At 33.6% G+C, this 23,461-nt stretch overlaps 1 protein-coding gene and 1 long non-coding RNA gene across 7 annotated transcripts; one reads left to right on the top strand and one right to left on the bottom strand.

The window, feature by feature from the left end:
- The first annotated feature begins 1,433 nt into the window (after positions 1-1,433).
- Positions 1,434-19,348, top strand: LOC100264775 (uncharacterized). 6 transcript variants are annotated; one of them, XR_002032196.2, is made up of 9 exons: positions 1,434-1,550; positions 1,711-1,805; positions 2,179-2,305; positions 3,639-3,706; positions 10,094-10,491; positions 13,213-13,399; positions 13,510-13,600; positions 15,291-15,490; positions 17,297-19,348. It is a non-coding gene; the product is annotated as an uncharacterized LOC100264775 (long non-coding RNA). The 6 variants fall into 6 exon arrangements; XR_009464498.1 differs by lacking the exon at positions 10,094-10,491 and adding an exon at positions 9,412-9,483 and having other exon boundaries at positions 13,523-13,600; XR_002032191.2 differs by lacking the exon at positions 10,094-10,491 and adding an exon at positions 9,412-9,483.
- On the bottom strand, positions 16,472-21,645 carry 4CL (4-coumarate:CoA ligase). Its single transcript, XM_002274958.5, has 6 exons — positions 20,362-21,645; positions 19,081-19,279; positions 18,829-18,974; positions 17,350-17,417; positions 17,155-17,257; positions 16,472-16,834 (listed from the first exon to the last, which is right to left on the bottom strand). The coding sequence occupies exons 1-6, from the start codon at positions 21,430-21,432 to the stop codon at positions 16,709-16,711; spliced, it is 1,713 nt and encodes a 570-aa protein (XP_002274994.1). The 5' UTR covers positions 21,433-21,645; the 3' UTR covers positions 16,472-16,708.
- Between the last annotated feature and the right edge of the window lie 1,816 nt (positions 21,646-23,461).

Below are 23,461 nucleotides of genomic sequence, written 5' to 3'. Positions count from 1 at the left end.
ATATCTCATTCATTTTTTCCTTCATTCTCTAGATAATTTTTATGAAGGTAAAAATTGAATAAAAAATGATTTGACAGAAATCAAATCCCACTTATATTCTAATTCATTCATTCCATGAGATAATATAAAATAGTTTAAAATTATTATTTTACCATTGAATTATTACATATCATATTTTTTGAAAATTATAATGAAGTTTAAATATTTTATTTCTTCATTTGCAAATAGGAAAAGAATTTACTAGTTTTGAGGATTTAAATATGATAGTAAAAATATTTCTTCTATCTTTTTAGTAAAATAAAATTTGATAGCTTTTTAGGCATGACAAATTATTCAAATTTTAATAACAAAATAATTGAATATTTGCATTTAGGATTGTTGGATTTTTTTATGGTTAATTTTTTTATTTATTGAGTATATATTATTTTTTGAATCTTATCATTTAGCAAAAAAAAGGTTATCAAAACTTATTTTTTAAAATGAAAATAAAAAATTATTTTAAATTACATATAAGGGTATTATTGTCATTTTATTTTATTTATTTATTTTCCTATTGTCACCAAAAATTAAAATGAAAACAAATAATCATTTTAACCTTAAATTTCTAAGTTTATCCAAATACTATAATTGAAATCATTAAATTCATTTATATTTCCTAATAAATGGGAATAAAAATAAAATATTCATTCTTATTCCTCGTTCCGGACCGTCAAGCACGCCCTCATCAGGGAGCCATTTTTTTTTTATGTTTTGGAAACCCAAGTTGGGTTAAGGTGGATTTTGATAATGCATTTCTTTGTCACTTCCCCATTCTATAAATAATTAAATAAAAAATAATTTAATTTTTCATTTTCCTTTTTAAATACATATAAATAAATTTTAATTTTTCTTGAAAATAAATAATAAAATATATAATATATATTTATTTATAATATGATACAATTTTCTAAAAAAATAAAAATAGATTATAAACATAATTAATAAATAAAAAATGATTGAATTTTTTATATTTCCTTTTTAAATAGATGTAAAATAAAAAATTACTTTCCATAAAAATAAATAATAAAAATATATAACATTTATTTATTTATAAATGATATAAAGTCAAAAAATTATTTTAATATTTTAATTTAAACTCATTTTCACTTATTTAACTTTATAATGTAAAATTTATATAATTTTTTTTATTAATTATAATTATATTTAATTTTTAATATTAAGATCAAATATGAATTTTTATTTATTTATTTTTAGCATTGTTTTCCTTTTTCTTGTTACTTTTAAGACCTAAATATAACCTTAATGATGTGTCGCTCATCCAACGTGGTATAATATTATCTATTATAATATTATCTGTTCAAAAGTCCATCCGACGTGGATACATCATACATGTAGTGACTTGTCACTCTTTGGAACGTCATTATATCCGACACTAATATATTCCACTCCCGATAAGTCTCTACTTTGAGGGAACCCCTAAGCTTTCAGTGCTGAGTGCCAGCAATCACCGGTGACTACTTCCTCTGATCGGCGACAACTGTCGGCCACTGGTGTGCTCTCTCTCTTATCTGTTTAAATATCTCTTTCTCACCGTCTTCCACACTCACTCTCTGTGGCAGACTCCAGAAATGTTGATTTTCCTTTTGATTTTCTCTTCCAAACTCCAAGTAGTTGTGGGTTTCCTCATTTCTTTTTTTCCTTCGCCTACAGATTGCCCAGGTCCTCAATCAGAGTCTGCATGAAAATTTATGCCCTAATCAAGAAGCTTGTGCCTTGTGCTACTGCACCTAAAAGCCTTGGCCCAGGTATCCTCTCCCTCTTGCTTCTTCAATTCAATTCGACTTGCTTGATCCTTTTTCCAGTTCTGAGAACATTATTCATGGTTCTTAGGTTAACATGTTTCTATTCATGAATCACTTAAATTAGTGATGAGACGAGGTTGTTGGCCATTTGAGCTTTTGTCTTGAAATAGACATGTTTCATCTATTCCGATCTTCTTGTAATTGAAGTGCTAAACCTTTTCCTAGTTAAAAATAATTGTCATTATCCTTGCTTCTGTCCTTCTTGTGGAGATTCCGATACTATTGACCAAGCTTTCTTTCCTGATTGTGGGATTTTGGTAACTTTATACATGAGTATTTGTATTTGAAACTAATGAGAATCTGGTGCTCTATGCAGTCCAAGAAAGCAAAGCACAGACTTAGACAGCCTGCTCTTGTTCCTGCAGCTTATGCCAAGGTGATGAAGAAGCTCTACTTCTGTGCTTAAAACATTGGGAGCCCTCTCCAAATTCTGACAATTCCTGGTATAACAAAGTAACATATCACCTCTGTTTTGTGTGTCCGTTTGGGTTGGTGTTGGGTTTCTACTCTCTCTCAATTGTGTAATTTTCAGAATCCCGGACCGGTTATAGAGCAGTGTCTGGATGGTTACAACCACTGATAAGTTTCATTTGGAACTGGATAATCATAAGGAGATTAAAACTCACTTAAAAATTTTTAAATCAAGGGATGTTGCTATGAACAAGTAATGGTTCACATTGCCTTTTTGTTTTGTTTTATGGGTTTATTTGAATATTGTTCTCTAGTCAGTTGCTATTTAATTAACAAAGACATGATTGATCTAGATATGGAGATGGACAAGGGTTTTGGTGCCTGCAGTGGACACATTAGTCTTCATCTCCAACCAAAAAATACAGCAAATTAGGCGTGCCCTTGTTGCATAAACTACAATTGGCTCTTTTTAATGAGTGGACCTTGTTTTTCTTTTTCATTTTTGGATTTCTAATTTTGGTTGAGCTTGAGCATGTCTCCTGTTAAATCAAATTAAATCCTTCAGTTGTGCTGATGCACTTTATAATGAATGGGAGCATGATTAGAAAACTATTGGGAGAAAAAAAATTAAGAGGTAAAACAAGTTTTGTCCTTTTAAGCCTCACCATGTGTTAAGATGATTTGCCCATAGAGCATATGAGATTGTGATTTACCCAATACAGATTGTTTGTGTCAACAGATGATATTTCACTTGTACAAATACAGCCTATTCACGTTTGCCTAGGAAAACTTGTTTATGCCATTTCTTTCTCTTTTGTTTGTGTTTCATTTGTGATATGTGGGATATGGGTTTATGAAATATGAACATAGTGACTTATAAAATATTCAATGTATGTGGGATGGTGTTTATTTTATATTTTCTTTAACAAAACAGATGATGTTGTTGCTTGTTGACAATCTAACATAAGGGTACCTCTTTTATGAACAAATAGGATATATGAATATGTATAAAAAAAAAATTAAAGTTGAAAACTACTACAATATGATTACTTTTTCACACATTTCAATTAGAAAAACAGTTAGGCAGACCAAGATCATTTCTTTAAAGGAAAAAAATATTTTTAAAAAATAAAATTTTGGGATATGGGTCTTTACTCTAACAGTATTAACAAATATTTTCTGATAACTCATTTTGGTTAATAACAATCAATTTTCTTTTGATGCCTATAGCATTAGAACTTAAACTAGTAGTCACTGTTTTCCTAGGCAACTATTTGTAGTGATTTTGTCAACTAGACTTGCAATGAATATTCTTATGATATTTTCTTTTCTTTTCTTTTTCTTTTTATTTACTTTCTATGATAGGTTGAAGCTATTGCACAATTTTGTGTTTCCTTCTTTTTGCTTTAAGGTTGGGGTTTTCTTTGGCCAAGGTATGTTACATTCAACTTATGGAAATTTGATTTTCAAGTTGACATACAATGGTCTTATGATGAAATATCTTATGGTTATTATATTTATATTTTTTACCCTTCTTTTAGAAAAGTCCTTCTCACTTGTCATTCATGCAATTGATGTAGAGATGTAGTTCTATATTATATTGTCTATTGTTTTGGATTTGTTTTTATAATGAAAATACTAATGTGCAAATGGTGAGGGATTTTATTTATTTATCTACCCTAAGGACAACCATCCATATTTACTTACAAGGATGTAAACTAACCAAAAGAAATGTTTGAGACCCATTGAATAAGACACTTCTGTTTTCACTATATTTATTTTTGAGGTTTCCACATCATACAATACTTGTGCCATTCCTAAGTGCATTTGATCAAATATTTTCATAAATGAAATGGCATTTCTGACATTCCATAATTTCTCTGTTCTTCTGCTGAATTTAAAAAATGAATTGTTCTTGGATGTCCAAGGATAGAAGATCGAAGGACTATGAGGAAGGGGTTGAAAGCTTCATTGAGTTTGCGTTATCAAATTGTACAAATAAGAATGCCATTAGATGTCCATGTCTACGGTGTGGGGATTTAGTAGTTCATACTCCTCAAGTGGTTAGAGAACATTTGTTTTTCAATGGAATTGATCAAAGCTATCACATATAGTATTGGCATGGAGAAGGACCCCCTAATGGTGGATCACCAAGTGAAAGGGCACAATGTTATGACCAACTTCATCACGATGATCTAGACAGTTCCGTAGAACAGGTTCATGCTGCAAATTATGATTGTATAAATGAATCTTAGTCATTTGAAACATTACTCAAAGATGCTGAGAAGCCTTTATATCCTATTGCCAAAATTATATAAAATTGTTTGCTTTGGTGAAATTGTACAACTTGAAAGCACGATATGGTCTGATGAAAGCTTCTCAAAGTAAATGAAGATGTTAGGAGACATGTTACTGGTTAATAATGAGTTACCCTTGTCTATGTATGAGGCAAAAAAGACATTGAATGCTTAGGAAATGGAATATGAGAAAATACATGCATGTCCTAATGATTGCATACTTTATAGGAAAAAGTATAAAGATGCAACTTCATGTCCTACCTGTGGAATGTCTAGATGGAAGGTGAACAAAATAGGAAATAGGGAGACTAAGGGGGTTACTACAAAAGTATTATGGTATTGTCCACCTATCCCGAGGTTCAAAAGAATGTTTCATTATGTAGAAATAGCGAAAGACCTCATATGGCATGCCCAGGAAAGAGAATTTGATGGGAAAATATGTCACCCGTTTGATTCCCCAGCATGGAGGGTTGTTGATCACATGTGGCCTAAATTTGCTTCTGAATCTAGAAATCTTACACTTGTAATCTCAGCGGATGATATAAATCCTCATAGTTCCCTCAACAACAAGGATAATTATTGGCTTGTTATAATGGTTATTTATAACCTTCCACCTTGGTTGTGCATGACAAGGAAATTTATGATGTTATCATTGTTGATATCATATCCACGACAACCTGGGAATGACATGGATATTTACTTAGCACCACTAGTTGATGATTTCGCAAGGAAATTTCTATGTGCAAGACCAACTAGATCCTGGATGGTCAATTGTCTTGTCAACTCCTTTGAAAGACTTCTTAGACAAGAAAGGTATCGATGACCTAGTTGATGATATTTTACAATGTCCTTTTATGAGTGTACTACCAAAAGTTGAATCAATTGATGAAATGGATGATACTGATGCCATTTACTTGCGAAATCACTGTGAGGGGATTTGGATCGCTAATATGACATCAATTTGAACAAATTGTAACCTTGTTTCAATGTTGCCATTTATGTTCTAGCTAGTTTCTTGTATGTTAAGTTGAATTCATTTCAATGGCATATGGAAGTGATGGGAATGGAAATTTTATGCAATATATTTCTTCCTTAGGTTTGAATTGTAGCATTTTTCTTTGTGTTCATCCTTTGACTTTAACCTTCTTAAGACTTGTACGTTTATTTACTGCCAATTTAGACATTCAACTAAATCTTATGTTGATTACCTACTAAAAAAATACAAAAATCTTTCATGTAATTTAAGTTTAGCTAACTAAAAATATAAGAATCTTTCATGAATTTTGGATTAGTTAATTATACATACACACACACACACACACACACACACTCACACTTTAGAAAAGTATTTTGAAAAAATAAACAAACTCTCTCTTTGACCATACTATTCAATTTTGTAGCTATCATAAACTTGACAAGTAGAGAGGGCGCTTTTTGGAATGTCAATTTAAGAAAACATTGATGCGTAAAAAGTGTCAAGGATATGATTTTTTTCTACTAATGCTTCTTGCTTCTTAGGATAAGCTAAAATGATGTCTGTATTTTTTTTTTTCTCTTTTTTCCCTTGCTATTTAGGGTTATTTAATTATAAGGGATAAAACAGCAACACATACACAATAATGACCATCATCTTTTAAAAACATGAAATATAAACTTTTTTGGACAAAACTACTCTTTATCAATTTTTTTTTATCCTTATCCACATCCAAACACCTTTTCAAAAGAAAGTGCATGGATAAAAATGTTAAACTGAGGTTATATTAACAATTTTCAATAAGTGAAGATGATTTTTCTTAATGTAGGGGATATCTTAGCCCTTTGCCACAAACATTTCTCCTATTTATAATCATCGAAGGATAATACCAAAACATATTTACATGAAGACAAATACTATGAATTATTATGAATCTTGATATTATTGCAAATCTTGTAGGCTTTTGAGACTGAAGATTACTTATAATTCAAAGTTTTCATTGATGATGTATCTTTCAATTTCGGTGTCATGAATATAATCTTGAGCCCATTTTTTTTTTTTTGATGGATAAAGAATCAAATTGTATTAAAAAGAGTTGCCAAAAGAGTGATCCAAGGTATACAAGAAACAAACCTTCCTTCACCACCAAGGCTCAAATAGGAAAAAAATACCAAAAGAATTAGAGCCTCAACAAGTGCCCAACCAATCAAAGAGACTCACTAAAGTCAAAGAACAATCATCTATATAAACAACTTAGTCTCTAACCAAAGAAAGCATCCTAAATCACTTTTTAGCCTTTAGAATGATGACACCTTGTCATCGAATACAATTTTGTTCCTTGTTTTCCAAATCGTCCTGAACAAACATAGAGGGTTTGCACTCCAAACCTTCTTGCGCTTTTTTCCTACAAAAGAACCATGCCACCCCAACAATGTCTCTTTAATCAACGAGGGAAGCACCTAAGACACCTCAAAAAGCACAAAAAGCAGCTCCAATAAAACCCTTGTCTTTTCACAATGGAGAAGCAAGTGATCTATAGATTCTTCGTGCAAATGGCAAAAGTAACACCCATTTGCTAAAGACCATCCTCATCTTTGAACTTGATCCAAGGTTAGAATCTTTAGTCCATAAGGTAATGATTGTGATATGTCTCATTATTTATGTCTATATCTACATTATGTTATGCTCAAAATTAGAAAAAACTTCTTCTATCAGAAGATAGATTTCTGAATTTTTTGAGGCTATTATGGTTGGTTTAGGGATCTGCTTGTTTCATGAATCTTCCATAAAAATTATGAAGTGAATGCTAATAATAATATATTTGAATCGTATTTGCACATAAAGCCTCATAATAATGTTTTTGAATTGTATTAGCATAAAATAAAAATCTGAAAACTGATTATAGCATCTAGGCAACAAAATATGTGTTTGAAAATGTATTTGCATAAAAAATATAAAAAAGAGCTGAGAACTAGGATAAAGCACTTTTTTTTTAATAGGTAAAAACTAGCATAAAGCATTTGGGTAGCAATAAGAGAAGACTTAAATTTTTTCCTAAATTTCATATATTGACAAGGGTGTAAATTTGAGCTTGTGAATTTGAAGGAAAAAAATCTTTTAAAATATAAGAAATGCTTAAGACATTATCAATAACAATCTATTTTTAAGTGAGTCTTAGTGCCTAAGAAGCATTCCTTAGTGTTTGTAAGTCATGTCTTTATAAAATTTAGGGTTTTGACAAAATTCTAAAAATCACGTTTAAAAATTTAGAGAATCACTTAAAATGATTTTTGGACTAAAGCCTATTTAGGAGTGATTTTGGTTTGTAGCGTTTTTGTTAGTAACACTTCCATTATAAACGCTATTAAAAAGAATTTTTTAGTGTCTGTTTGGATACACTTCCTAATTCTTGTATTTATAGACAAAAAATAGTAGTAGCTTCTATATAAAATATAAGAACTTTTAAAGGTTTATATTGAAAACATAATGGTTTCTAAAAACTAATTAAAAAATTGAAGTATTAAAATATTTTTATTGCCTCGAATTTTAAAAGTTTTGAAAGTAATTTTTAAGGAAATTAGGTAAGCTTATATTTTTTTTGTATTAGAGTTTCTACTTTTTATATGGAAGTTTTCAATTTTTAAAAATAAAAAGAGGAAGTGTATCCAAACAAAGCCTCAGTGTTTGGATAAAAATTAAAAAGGTATGTGATAGTGTTTTTGTAAGGTATTTATATAACAAAAAAGTGATCTTTGGTAGAATCAATGATTGTCTAGGAATTACTTTCAAGTGAAAAGTATTTAATAGTGTTTTTGTAATGTATTATATAATAAAAAAGTGATTTTTGGGAGAATCACCTGCTAAATGATTGTTTGGGAATTACTTCAAGTGATTCTTTAGATTTTTAAAAGTGAGTTTCAAAAATTGGCTAGACACCCTTTCAAATAGGTTTTTAACCCTTGTTAGGGCGATTTTTTGAAAGGCAAAAAGCTATCTTTCGAAAGACATTTAAAAGTGATTTTCAAATGGGCTTCTAAAAGACCAACTAAACAGACTTCTAAAAATGATTTTTGAGGTTGATTTAGAGCCTGTTTGAGAGTAATTCATACCGAGGTGTTTTTTGAAGTGATTTTCAAAAATCACTTTTAGAAACCCATTCAAGTGATTTTAATTTTTTTTTTGTAAGAAGAAGCTTTTAAATATTAGGAAGCCTTTGAACCCTTGTTAAAATCATTCCCAAACCAGCTCTAGGACTCCATAGATGTTCCTTTAAAAAATCATTGTAACTTGTTATAAAAAATACTTTAAAAACGTTTTTTTTTTTTTTTTTTTGTTTATATTTGAATGTTAACTGATTTATAATAAAAATGTTTTCAATAAAAGTATGTTACTTATAAAAACACTATAAATTAAATGCATAAATTTGGTTTGTATGGAAGAAAGGTGTGGCACCAACTCATGCCCAACCTCCAAAAAATTTGGTTGGTTTGACTGTTTTCTTTGTTTGGATGCCGAGAAAATAATGGAAAATCAAAGAAATTAAGGTTTTTGAATCTATTACTTGTGGCTTTGCCTAGAGACAGAAATTAAGGAAAAAGAAAGACAGAGTAGACTCTTTTACTAAATTTTGGGTTCTTTTTTTTCATAACCCTTTGTTTGATTGCAGAGAAAATTATGGAAAATAAAAGAAATTTAGGTGTTTGATTGTTATTTTTTGTGGCTTTGCCTAGAAAGAGAAATTAAGCACAAGAAATAAAACAGGATTGTTTTACTACATTTCAGGGATTTCTTTTTCTCAACCTTTGTTTGGTTCCAGAGAAAATTATGGATAATGAAGAAAGTTTGGATTTTTCTTGTACATTTTCAGGCAACCAAATGGATGATGTATGCTTAAGTTTCATTGTGAAAAATGGCTCTCAGGTCTGCTGAGTTAGAAAAGGTATCAAGGGTTTTACTGTATAACCGCTTTGTGCTGAGAAAATTGATGGCTCACTGCTTGAAATTTCATTTTAGGGACGGCAATTGTATCAATTTTTGTGTATGGTAAAGTTCAAAAATGGTAATTACCTATGTTAAAGGTGTTCGATTTTAGACATTTCCATATATAACAAAATTGATCGAAGATTCATGCTACATTGGAGTAGTTGTTAGGTTATCCATGAATGATAGATTATCTAACTTGATAGACATTGGTTTTAGTCATAATCAATGGTTTTTATTTTCTTTCTGTTTATCTCCACTATGATTGGTAATCGAACCTGGTTCAGTATGGTCTGCTCTTACTTTCTATATGGTCAAGTAACATACAATCTTCTTCTGTAATGGTCTTTGCTAGAACAATTGGTTAACTCATTCAGAAGTGGGGTTAGGCTTTTGAGCATTCCTCCCTTATCATTGTGTTTTATCTGTCTGTGTGCAGCTTCATGTTATCTGCTTTTTATATTTGTTTCTTGGTATGCTTAACTTGGAAGAATGTTTTTGCATTCATGCTTGACTGCTTTTGTGTTAACGAGTTATGTGTGCTTATACTTTTTTTCTTTGTTTCCCAGTCTGGTGATGCTTTAATATGATCTTATCACATACTTTGATGCCAAGATCAATCTTCTCAAGCTAGTGCTGTTTCATGATTTCTCAGAAGTATGCATATAAAGAAACTGTGGTGTTTTTTTTTTAAGTGGTGATTGAAAAACTCAAAGCTATTAGAGAGATTGTGTATCGAGTGGCCAATCCTATATATCAAGATGCAAAAGAGGACCAGAAAGAGTGAAAGGAACTTTTGGAAATGGGGAAGACTACTCTTTACACCATGACTGATATCGATCTGTCAATATATGCTTGCTACCATTGGTTCTTATTCCAATGCCATAAATATCATCAGGAATTTGAAGTCCTATAGAAGTGGTGGCTTACACTTTAGTGGAGTTCTTCTCAGAGAATGTTTAAACTGGTTTGTTCCCACTTGTTTTGAAAGTGTGTAAATTAGAGCTAAGGACATGCATACTTTAGCTGGTTCTACATTGATAGTTCCTGGTACATTGAAGATGACAGAATTTGAAAATATAGCTTTTAGGACGAATCCCTGAATTCTGCCATATCTTTTCAAGCTATACTACGTTTTTTGTTTATCAAAAAGTTTTCTACACGTTTCAATATATTTTTGATTTCCTTGCTGACACCAACTACTCATTTCTAAATATCTCATTGCCCCTTGAAGAAATTACTTAACCTTTAGTGATTGAGTTGAACCTTTAGTGATAAAAATAGAAACTAGTGTCTCAACTGAAGAGGATGAAATAAGGATACTTTACTGACTGGAACCCTCTGTTTTGATATTTTCTTCACTTAACCCTTGAAGGGAATTTCGATGACTTCCAAAACTTCTGTTTTCTGGTGGCAAATTTTTAACCCTAGGGGAGGGAAGTGATATTGCCAAATCTATGGGCATTGATGCAAGAACCTGTTTTTGTTTGCACAGTAATACTATCCCACATTCTCAAAACCTGAACAATTTCTGCTCAGATTGTTGGTTCAAGTAGAAGCTAGGGTGTCATTCAGGACATTTGTGCATTCAGTTAATTTGAAGTACAAGCACAATGCATTCCAATGCTGATTTGCTAGGATTGACATTTTAGCTAGCACTGTATGTGTGCAAGGGGATGCTAGGATTGACATTTCTTCTCGGATTGTTGGTTCAAGTAGAAGCTAGGGTGTCATTCAGGACATTTGTGCATTCAGTTAATTTGAAGTACAAGCACAATGCATTCCAATGCTGATTTGCTAGGATTGACATTTTAGCTAGGACTGTATGTGTGCAAAGGGGTTGCATATGGAGTCAAGTACACATAGTATTTAAGATTTTAAACCAATACCTTTAAGTTAATAGCATATGGACAATTATCTTATATATTGACAGTTAAACTTGAGTTCTTATTTGTATTCTTTCTATTGAATCATATTTATGTTGTTATCATATTTCGGGATTTAGCATTTGATTTGTCTCATCCTTCATTGCTTGGGGATGATAACATCCGCAACTTTGGTGAACTGCTTGCACATGCAATTGTAAACCCATAAATTCCTACTCTTCCTATTCAAATTATATTTGCCTTTGTCATTATATTGCTGATTGTGATGATTTTCTTCTCTTGCTCCTGGATTCTCCTTATTTGTCAGGGGGAAGCAAATTCTAGATGGCACTACTGATGGTAAATATGGTGGAAAAAGATTGTAGGAAGGAAAAATGAGATGGATCACAATAGAGCTCAATTTTGAAAGCGTGTGACAATATGGACTGAAGAAGTTTAGGTTCTGTGCTTGAATGAACAGAAAAGTCTTGGCTGTAGGCAATTGAGTTCTTTCTCCTTTTTAATGAAAAAGCTAATTTTGTTGTGAGAAAAGAATAAAGGGTCAAGCCCATGTGCATGGTTGTTCACAAATAAAAACAAATCAACTGGAATGAGAGATCCTAAAAATTTGCAAATGACAAGCCAACTACAGAAGTATTTACCATGCTCCAAGAAGAACAAGTTAAAGGCACAATATCAGCAAATGCCCCTCCACCTCCTCAAACCACCTCCTCAAAAGTTCTCCAAATATTGCAGAGGATGAAATGAGAGCCACCCTACAAAAATGACTTCCTTATTCTGGGTTTCTATACTCCACCCTAGAAGTTACTCTTTGGATGATCTAGGCATTGGTGACCTGAAGAGGGAAAAAATAATAAAAATCCAAAGCAAATTGACAATGTAAGGAAAGTTGATCCACCAACTGTGCTTCATTCTTGCATTTACCACCATTAAGCAAAGAATGCCACTTTTGGCAGAAAGGTTTGACTCCACAGCCTTTTGGCTGGAAAATGAGCTACACATTGCTAATTAACTTCTCATAATTTGATCTAATGATGAGAGCTTTTGATGAAGTCCATTTCTGATTTGGCACTCGCACCACATTTTGACCTGAACTTCTATTTTTTCTTTGATAAGTAACCCAGGGTTCTCTATCTATCAAAATTTCAGAAAGCTGTGGCCTCCTCTATCTATCAAGGTTCTTTGATAAGTCCATTTAAAGCATGTTTCCAAAAATTCAAAATTTTATGGGGGAAACTCCTTAAGTTGTTCCAACTCTTCCATTAGGCAATCGGTTTTGTCTTTAACTAATTGTAAAGAATAAGCCAAATGAGGCATTCAGATGTAGCCTGAGAGGAGATACGCTGTCTTCAACTATTTACTAAAAATCATTAGGCATGTCTGTTGCTTCTGTGCTGATATTGGATAATCACCTTAAATGGCATCTGCTCTGTGTTTATCATAACTTTTTTCTTTTCCACACATGGTATTCCATTTTTATTTCTGTAATTTAAGGTGTTTTCTTGGTGCATAGATATTGGTAATTAGCTAGAACTCCTGATATTTTATTAATAAATGGTTATCTGTTGTGGCATCATGGGGTAGGATTATTTTCCTTTTGTTCGAAAGTATTTTTCTGTTGATGAATGTTGATGTGTTTATATGGGCACCTTTTAGGATCACATTCTCTTGTCATTTCAGTGCAAGGCAATGGCCTATGCCTATATTTTAGACCTATGCTTATTTGATTACTATAGTGGATTTTTACTGCTCGCTTTGTAAGTAGTTCTTGTTACTGAGTATCTACTCTTTGACATCTGTAGGTCAAGAGTTTACTGGGGACAAGGGCAGAGTGACTCTACCATATTCTCAAAGCATTCAATATTAGTTTGCTATTGAACCTTGCAAAATTCATAAAGATGCTCTCAGTGTTCAGCTAGCATTAATAGAGAATGATAAGAAGCTATCAGAGAAGATCAACATTCTGTGCTTGATGGAACTTATCTTCAGGTATGGAGATATTAATAGTATCATATGTGCTTCCATTCTCTCTGCAATAAACTTAAATAATTTAGCGTGTTTGATATCATTGTTGTGTTCTAATGTTTGGTTCCTTGCAGCCATCCATTGAAGATTGCTCTACATATCATTGCTGAGAGCATGAAACTTTCCATAGCAAATGTGGAGTATTTTCTTATGAAGAGCCTTTTGGTAAGTTCCTAAGCAGTGCTCTTCTTTAAATGTAGTTGACACTTATCATGAACTTTCTTTTGCTTGCTCGCACATTATCTCCATCTTTCATAGTAAATTGAGAAGTGGGTTGGGCTTTTGGTCAACAAAGCTTCCTTTGCCAGGCACCTTGTCTTATTGTCTATTCAAAACCAAATTTCTCTTTTTGTCAGATTGTATTTGATTTATGAAGGATCATCAATCTAAAAATGAAATTCAGCAATGGACCGTCTTATATAATTCCTGACCCTTCAAGTCATAAGAAGTGGCATGAAACTCTTCATTTGAAACCAAACTTCTGTTTTTCTCAGATTGTCACACTTTTACAGGTAGTCTTCTATTTCTGACTAGTGGTGAATAATGTGATGAGTGAATAATCTAGGTCGTCTGCTGTAAATGTCTCATATAAAAAGAGGGTTGGGTCAGGAACTTTTGTCGAATATTATACCTGACATAATTCTGTTTCTGTATACCCTTGAACCCACTCGACTGGTTGTCTGGAGTGGCCTCTTCATGAGGCCATGGTAACTTCATTTTATTTTATTTTTCCCTTTTATATTTTGTGAAATGCAAATAGAAGTTTATTTTCACTTCAATTTAAATGTTTGGAGAATGGTTTCAGGTTCATCTAATTGAGGGAATAGTTGATCAAACTGATGGTATGATTCATGTTTACTGGGGGGCAACCTAGAGCCATGGGATACCATGGTCAAATCTTTGCAAGGGCGCCCCAACAGTTTGTTAGAAAAAGCACATACTGCTTTCTTATATGCTGAGGCCGAAAAGCACTCGATTTCATGGCATTTTGATTCTAACATTTCTTTCATTCCATTGGACTACTTCTGGTAGATCTAGTGGCTTACACTACCAACCCTTTTTTTTTCACTTGGACAAACTGTTCTTGGATTTTTTTTCCCCTTAAATTTCTATTTGTTATTTTTTTTAATTGTAGGTCTAGACAATGATGTTAAGTTTGCAAAACTTCCTGTCAGTGATTGTGGATGAAGTGCATGGACAGTCATGACAACTTGCAAAATGTTTCTTAAAACAAGTGACCAAAACTTGTAACTGTACATTTGGCACTGCAATTTTCTTGAATTGCCTTCTACTGAAGGAAAATAGTTACTGAATCTTAGGGCTGGAGAAAGAAAGATATGTGTAAACTATTTCTTGAGTTACTTGCTTTAAGATAAATTTAGTTTGATATACGTTGTTGGTTCATTTATTTTATGAGATTGGTTGTTGGCCTTTTCCTATGTGGATTGGAACTGCATGTGAGGAAGAATGTTAGTTTGATATATTAGCACATTCCCTGCGTTGATTCCCTAATAATAATTTATGTTTTTGAGGTTACTGGTCATTTATAGATCATTTATTTCTGCTTCTGGTCATTTTCAAAGTTGGAAATGCTTCTGGGACATTGGATCATTATACATTTATTCTGAAGATCATTGATGGAGTCTTCAACCTTTAGATTTCATTTGACAACATCCCAGGTGGTTGTGCTTACAATAATTTGAAATCCTTGTTCGACGATAGCCCAAGTTGTGCTTAGAATAATTTGAAAGCCTAGTGGTTGTGAGACTAATTTGAATGCCTTATTTGACAATACCACAAATTGTTGTGCTTAGAATAATTTGAAAGTGTTGTTGAAATGACCTTTTTTCTGCAGGTATCCTCTGTTGATTCTTTGAATTAGGAGGCCATAAAATGCAAGTAAGCATTCATGGGTGGTACGAAAGGACAATACACCAATGAAGTGGCCACCAAGTTGTTGATGTATCCGTGAAGGTAGTCTAGAAAACACAACATCAAAGGAGTGGCTACAAAACTTTGAATGAAATTTGGAGTACCCCCTTTAGTTTCAGAAAGGTACACTATGGTAACGCCTCTATATTTAAAGGCTCCACAGTTTTAGTTGAATGTCACTTTCTGGTATTAATGTCACGATTTTGTCTATTGGCATATCAACCCCCCCACTACTTGAGATCTGGTGAAGGCATCAGGTTGATTGTGACAGATGGCAAAATTTCATCTTCAAACTTAAAGACTCTTCATCAAGAAATACTGATTTGGATCTAAAAGTAAATGCTTGTATTACTTGTAAATTTGAAGTATGGTTTGGCATGGGCACAATCTTTTTTTAAAAGAAAAAACCGAAGGTGATGGCAAATCTAATTGAATCATGAACTTATCTATAAAAGCCTTTGACAACGATTCCTTGAAAATTTATGAGCATGTTTAGTTGACATTGTTAAGGTAGATGCAAGTTATTGTCTCAGCTTGACATGAGGGAAAATCTAGTTGAATTGTGACTGTCAGCCCATCAGTGGGTGGACCCCCACTCCAAGTAACTACACTGGATGACTTGAACCAGCAAGCAAGACTCTGATAACTTTTGTTGGTCCCATTTATAGGATCCAATGTAAAACTTGATTAGTGTCACGGAAAAGTAGACGTAATCTACTTGGAGTTGCAGCCATTACTCCTCTTGTGCCATCGAACTTTATGATAGCATCATATTGAAAAGGGAGTTGCGACCATTACTCCTCCTGTGCCATCAAACTAAATGATTGCACAATATTGGAGTCCTTTTCGCCAATGCTAGATAGGTTAGATTGGCGGCCCTGTATCCAAATAGTATGGATAGAGAGCATTTTCTAAAGTATGTAGGAATTTGTTTTCATGTATTTTGGAAATTAATTCTCCTTATTTGTTTGTGGCATTTGAGCTTTGGCCATTATTCTGTTTTCTTTTCATATTTTCCTTTCAGTCAACACCTTAAATTCAACCCTGCTCTGTTTTCTTTGGCATTTGAGCATTTTCTGATCCATTGATGCTAGTTGTTGCACGTCGGGAGCAACTACTCTCTCTCTTTATTATAAGAAACAAATGTTATTGCAACTACACAACAAATGGAAGGTAGAAATGAGGAAACATGAATCACATTTTTATACCAAGTCATGACTTTCTCCCACTGCCTTTCTTTGTTTTTCCCCTCCTCTGTTTTTGATTGATGCCATAAAACCATCCTGAAAAGCTCTCTTTGATGCAAAGAATACTATAGCACAAGCGCGGCAGTGGCAGTGGCTAGTTTGGCTCTGGGGTCTTTTCTGCTAGTTTAGCTCTGAGGTCTTTTCTTAAAATTTTCCCTGATGGTGACTTTGGAATGGCATGAACAAAGTACACCTTGTGCAGTCTTTTGTAGAACACAACCTGTTTGATACAAACAACACATTTCACATAAGAAGTTCATGGCTTCTAGTACTTCATGGTCTCATTTGATATCAAAGTCGATTTTTTGATTTTATTTACATTGAATTTGAAAGGAGCATATTCATTGTAGGGTAGAGAAGATACCATTTCAGGAGATAATATATTTTTAATTTTTTGCTTTCATTTTTGATTGTGTATGCCTCCATTTTCTATAGTGGCTTAGTTTTAATATATTGATGTGACTTAGAACTGTAATGTGCTTTTGTTTGAAATATGTTTCTTGCTGTTTAAATTAGAGCATGGGTTTAGTTTTTTGTTACCTGTTTCGATATGAACTCTTTCACAGCCTCTTCAGTGAGTTCAAACCCGTTTGATCTAACCACAAATGCAACAGGAACTTCACCTGCAACATCATCTTTTTGCCTGTCATGAAAGATAATTTAGATTCATTTTTCAATGTAGGAAACATTTGGACTATGGATTGTGGAGAAATGCGAGTTTTAAACTGCACTTACGGGACAACAGCTGCATCAGCAATTGATGGGTGACTCACCAGAAGGGCCTCAAGCTCAGCAGGCGGTACCTGAATGAAAAATAGGTACGTTATAATCCAGCGCTACTTCAATGGCAATGTAGCATACAAGTGTATTATACAAAAGGAGTTTGCAATAAAAATAACCCTCTTTTAAAAAAAATTCTCAATCTACATTGCTTTAGAAAATATTCACCAAACTAGTGCATCTTTGCTACATCAACATCTATATATTTTTATTTTTTATTTTTTTCATGTCAAAACCAGAGTCATTGACAGTGGTTTTAACATGAAAAATAAAAAAATAAAGTGAACGATGATGTACTAGAAGACTAATTTGGTGAATATTTTCAAAAACATTCTAGATTTAGAATTTTTTTTTTAAAATTTTTTTGGAAAAGGATTAGTTTTAAGGTAACCTCCTTCAAAAGTAAAGGACCTGACTACTCTACAAAATCGTTCAACAATGTTGATGACCCTAAAAATTAAGGTAACGTTTTAGTGTTAGCATGTAATTATACTAGTATAGGGAAGGTAAGCGATCCTTGTACTTTTTGTTGCATTTCAATGTCAATGACCCTAAAACTTAAGGTAACCATAACTACATGTTATAGGAACCCAAATGATGTCGATGACCCTAATCAATAAGGTAAACTTCTAGTGTTAATGTGTAGAGGGAGGGAAGATAAGGTATCGTTTTGGAGTTAATATGTAATATTGTAACTATACTATTGATGAAATGCAGTCTACCTTCATACTTCTCATTGCGATTCGATATTGATCGGTAATCCTAAGAAGGCAATCTTTTAGTGTTAGTATTTAACTACATTATTGTAGAGATGGTAGCTAACTTACTACCTTTTAGGCACTTCAACATTAATCGATGACCCTAATGAGGTAACTTTTATGGCATGTTTGGAACATTGGAATATGGAATGAAAAGGAGAGTGGGACATCCATTCCATTTCTCATTTATTACTGAATTTGGATTACTTGTTAGAATGACAATAGGGGAAAAAAATTTACTATCACGGAAACCAAAACCTACTCGTATTAGGATTTTGATTCGTCTCTTTTCACATGGTATTTTGATTCACCTTTATTCTTATTTATATTATCATTTCTATTCTTGTATGTGAAACATACTTTTCAGAAATGTTTGACATATGGGTATAAAAGTGGAAATAGGATATGAATAAAGGTAAATTACGATACCATGTGGAAAAGAGGAATCAGAATCCTAATAAGAGTAAAATTTGATTTCCGCAACAATTAATTTTTTGTTCTTATTCCCATTTAGAAGAACAATTCGAACATGTTAATGAATAGGAATTGAATTGATTTCCCATTTCCATTATCTATTCCACCGTTCCAAACTTCCTCTTGGTGTCAACATATGATGTTCTTCTACGAAATAGTAGGATAGTAATTGAAGGGGAAAATGGAGCATAAGAATACATGCCTGGAAGCCTTTGAATTTGATGAGTTCTTTCACTCTATCTACGATGAACACCTCTTCATCATCGTCAACATAGCCAATGTCACCGGTGTGTAGCCAACCGTCAACATCGATGGTAGAGGCCGTGGCCTCGGGATCGTTCAAGTATCCTATAATACAGGTATTATAGTTAAAATGATGAATGAGCATGCATGGAGTTGCTTCAATTGTTCATTTTCTATCATAGTAGCTGAACGCTTTTCTCAGTAGTCAAACCTTTCATAATCTGTTGTCCTCGAATGCAGATCTCGCCCGGTTGGTTGCGGCCGAGGGAGCAACCGGTCTCAGGGTCGACGACCTTGAGCTCAGCATTGCGGACAACGGTGCCGCACGAGCCGGACTTAGTAGGAAAGGGCTGCTTGGCGAAGGCTAGGCACATCGATAACACCGGTCCGGCCTCTGTCATTCCATAACCCTACACATAAAAGCTTATTATTTTATTAATTTTATTTTAATAAAATAATATTTTTAAAATTTTGTTTAATTTTGATTCATATTTAAAAAAAAAAAAGGGTCCAACACACGTGCAAGTTCAAATGATGAAGTCAGACTAGAAAGGGTCAAAGTATACTATTTTCGACTTCGACTCAACATAAATCCAATATACACAACTTCCCAAAAATAAAAAAATAAAAATAAAAATCCAAATTTAAACTTGCAAAGTCAAATTGATGAAGTCAAACTTGAAAGGGTCAAATTAGACCATTTTTTACTTGAATTTTTTAATTATTTGGGAATTTAATTTCTCACTTTATTTGGTTGGTGGGTTTGAGAAAAATTGAATTCAAAGCCGGTTGGCTTGAATGTGACCCATGGGATGAGATTAGTGGCGGCCTTCGATATTTCCAAACCACCTGCCAGCCCTACTTTGTCCCATTAAAAATAATAATTTTTTTTTTAATTTTACATTATGTGATTTTCTTTTAAATTGCATAAATATATAATTTTATTATTATTATTATTGACCATTTCTCTATTTTTTATTAATATTTTTTTAATTAGTTTATGAGTAATGCTTATTTTTTATATTTCCCAAAATGGCCTCTTCAATGTAAGGTAAGATGTAATTTAACTACTTTCAATATTTTTTAAAAAAATTAATTGAATATCTATCATTTAAGTTAAATCATCAAGAGAATATTATATTTATTAATTTTATTTTTGTTAAAATCTAGCTGTAAAATAGACTATATATTGTAGATATATTTTTCCAAAATTTTGATAATTCAAATACCAAAATACCCTCTCTTTTTTCGTAAATAACAAATATGCTCTGTGGTTGGTTAAGGGCACCCCAAAAGAGGCATTCAGGTAGTCATGCAATTGTCACCCATTATCCCTATTTGGATAAAATATTTTCAAAGGTTGTTTTGGGGTCATGATTATGGTTTTTTTTTTCAAGTCAAAGGACAAAAATGCCCTCACGATTTTGATAAAATAACGAAAATAACCTTCCATGCATGGATTGTTTGACGCGCAGTGAATTAGTAATCATACCTGGCCAAGCACCGCCTGAGGCACCCTGCTCCGGAGAGCCGCCTCCAGCTCCTTCCCCAGCGGGGCTGCCCCGGACAGCACCACCCGGATTGAGCTCAGGTCGAAGCTCTCCACCATCGGGTTCTTCGCCAGCGCCAGCACCAGCGGGGGCACCACCGCCGCCACCGACACCCGGTAGCGCTGGATCAGCTCCAGCAGAGTTCCAATCTCGAACTTCTGCATCAGCAGCACCGCCGCGCCGGCCCTCAGCGAGCAGAGAAGCACGCTGTTCAGAGAGTATATGTGGAACAGCGGCAGCACACACAAAACGACGTCGTCCGGCGTCAGGTGGAGGTTAGGGTTCTCGCCGTCCACCTGCTGAGCCACGCTTGTGATCAAGCTCTTGTGCGTCAGGACCACCCCCTTCGGAAGCCCGGTAGTGCCAGAGGAGAACGGCAGCGCCACTGGGTCGTCGGAGTTGATCGAAACCTCCGGAAGTTCGCTCTCGTTCGCCTCCGACACCACCGAGAAATGCATGCAGTTCTCCGGCGGATCGTCGATGGTAATGACGGTGAAACCTTCTCCGATCTTTGCCACCTGTCCGTCGGGGTAGTCCCGGAGCTTGTCGACGTACTGCGCCTGCGTGACGACGATTTTCGCCTTGGAAGCATTCAACTGCTTGAAAATTTCGGCCGAAGTGTAGAAGGGGTTGGCGGTGGTGGTGACGGCTCCGACCATGGAAGCTCCGAGAAAGGAGAACGCGAATTCGGCGCAGTTCTGGAGGAGGATCATGACGACGTCTCCCTGTTTGAGGCCGAGGTGGGCGAACCCAGCTCCGACTTTGCGAGAAATGAGGTGGGTTTCTGCAAAGGAGTAGGTTTTGTTGGTGGATCCGACGATCAAGCATGGACGATCGGCGAATTGGGAGTAGTTTTCAAAGCAGTAGGTGTGGAGAGGGAGGTGGTTGGAGATGGGAATTTCAGGGAGTTTTGATCTGAAAACATGGTCGTCAATTCGATTGGCCATTTTGGGGATAGAGTGACTAGTGTCAAGGTTGGAAACATCCGGGTTTTGGGTTTCAATGGAGATCATGGTGGCACAGAGAGAGAGAGAGAGAGAGAGAGAGAGAGAGAGAGAGAGAGAAGGGTGTGGAACTTAAAGAGAGGAGAGAGAGGGAGAGAGATAAATAAGAGAGGGGGAGGGAGGGAGGTAGGTGGAGGTAATGGTGGGAGAAGGGTGGTAGCTCAGAAGTGTGGGCTCGCGGATGTGTGGGTGAGAGGAAGCTGCATGCCCAACTCACCTTCAAAACCTTAGCAATTATTTCCCTCCCCTCGTCAACAAGACAACAACCCCCCACAACTCCACCTACCTCCCTCTCTTTCTCTCTCTAAATCTCTCTCTAATCTTAACGTGGTTATAAGTATAACCATAACGATGTCACCACAATATCTTTTTTGAATCATTTCTAAAAATTGAGACAATTTCTTGATTCCCATGTTTGATTATGTTACTATATCTCTAAGATATTCTATTTTGTACCCTCCATCATCACATCATGAAAATGAAATTTATCCAACGGTCAAAAGCTGAGCTGGTGATTGAGATTGAATATTACTCTATATTTGGGACCCTACGATGGAATTTGATTTTTTTTTTTTTTTAAATATCATAAGATGGAGAATAGTCCACGTGATGCCACCTTTTATCATAATTATTTCCCCATTATTAAAATATTTATAAAATAAGTAACATTTGTTTTTTACTTCCAAGAGACTTTTTTTCTTTAAAAAAAAATTATAAATGACAAAAATTCATGACATTTTCACTCATATTTTAAGATAATATAGAAAAGAATTAATATTTAAGCTCAAATCTTTGAGGGAAAGAATTTGTTAAAGTATATATTTATGTTTTTTTTTTTGTTGAAAAAAAAATGTTTTCCCAAAATTTTGTTTACAAATATTTGTACCATTCTCACTCATTGCGCGTGGAGTACACGTATGGTGGAGAAAGCAAAGTTGGGTTTAGAAGAGTGTGATGGCGAGATATAAGTGGAAGTATGAATGGAAGGGCGCGTGGAAAGAAATAGTACTCGAGCCTATTAATTTTTCTCCAAATTAACAGGCTAACCAAAAACTTTTTCCATTCCAAGAATAAAGTCCTTTTATTTAATGATACATTTAATTTATATTTTGTGAATTGACTTTTCATTTATCATCTTACTATTTTTTTAAAAAAAAAATTAAATTTATTATTCATTATTCCATTTAATTTCATTTTAAGTGTGAAAAATTATATATATATATATATATATATCATCAATTATAAATTAAGAACTATTTATCATCTTATCAAAGTCATCCTTTTAATTTTAATTTTGGAAAAAGGAATATATTTAATAATATATTCCCTAAGTTTATATAAAATCAAAAACATTTATTCATGGTATTCATCCCAGTATAAGTTGGACAGGTTGGGTTCAATATTTGAACAAGTTTGTATAAACATTTTTAATACTTGATTAAGTTTAGATTAAATTGTTACATATTAAACTTAAAATGATAATATATAATAAATAATTAATATAAAAAATTAAATAAAAAATATATATATAATGGACAAAAATGAAAATATTAGAGGTTATTCCCCACCCTAAAACGGACATTGGAACCCAATGTACATCCTAAAGACAATTTGGTACATCATGTACAAAAATTGGTACATATTTCATAAAATTTGGCATATCCTTAAAGCAATATTGTACATCCAATCCATGAGCTACCAGGACCTCTATATTATTACCTATGGTTCGTTTATTTCTTTAGGGATCTTTAGGATTGTAATTAGAGGTTGTTCCCTACTTCGAAACAAACTTTGGAACCCTAGGTATATCTTTAAGGAAATTTGGTACATCGTTAAGAAATTTTGGTACATCCAATCCTTGGGCTATCAAGACCTCTGTCTATCTTCCCCTGGTCTATATTATCCTTTGAGGACCCTTAAGTAGTGATTGAAGGTCATTTCCCACATCAGAACGAACTTTGGCATTCTTGGTACATCCTTAAAAATATTTGGTACATATAATCCTTGAGCTATTGAAACCTTTATCTTATTACCCATA

This window comes from Vitis vinifera, chromosome 16, assembly GCF_030704535.1.
Source record: "Vitis vinifera cultivar Pinot Noir 40024 chromosome 16, ASM3070453v1".
Lineage (NCBI taxonomy): Eukaryota > Viridiplantae > Streptophyta > Magnoliopsida > Vitales > Vitaceae > Vitis > Vitis vinifera.
The sequence above is the reverse complement of the archived record's forward strand: the minus strand, read 5'-3'. Positions and strand labels throughout refer to the sequence as shown.

Bases quoted from the DNA above. Each gene is read 5' to 3' on its own strand.
- 4CL (XM_002274958.5), bottom strand. From the start codon at position 21,432: ATGATCTCCATTGAAACCCAAAACCCGGATGTTTCCAACCTTGACACT. The intron at 19,280-20,361 runs GTATGATTACTA...TTTTATGTGTAG, and splicing joins CTCAGGCGGTGCTTGGCCAG to GGTTATGGAATGACAGAGGC. The intron at 17,418-18,828 runs GCATGTATTCTT...TTTTTCATTCAG, and splicing joins TCAAATTCAAAGGCTTCCAG to GTACCGCCTGCTGAGCTTGA.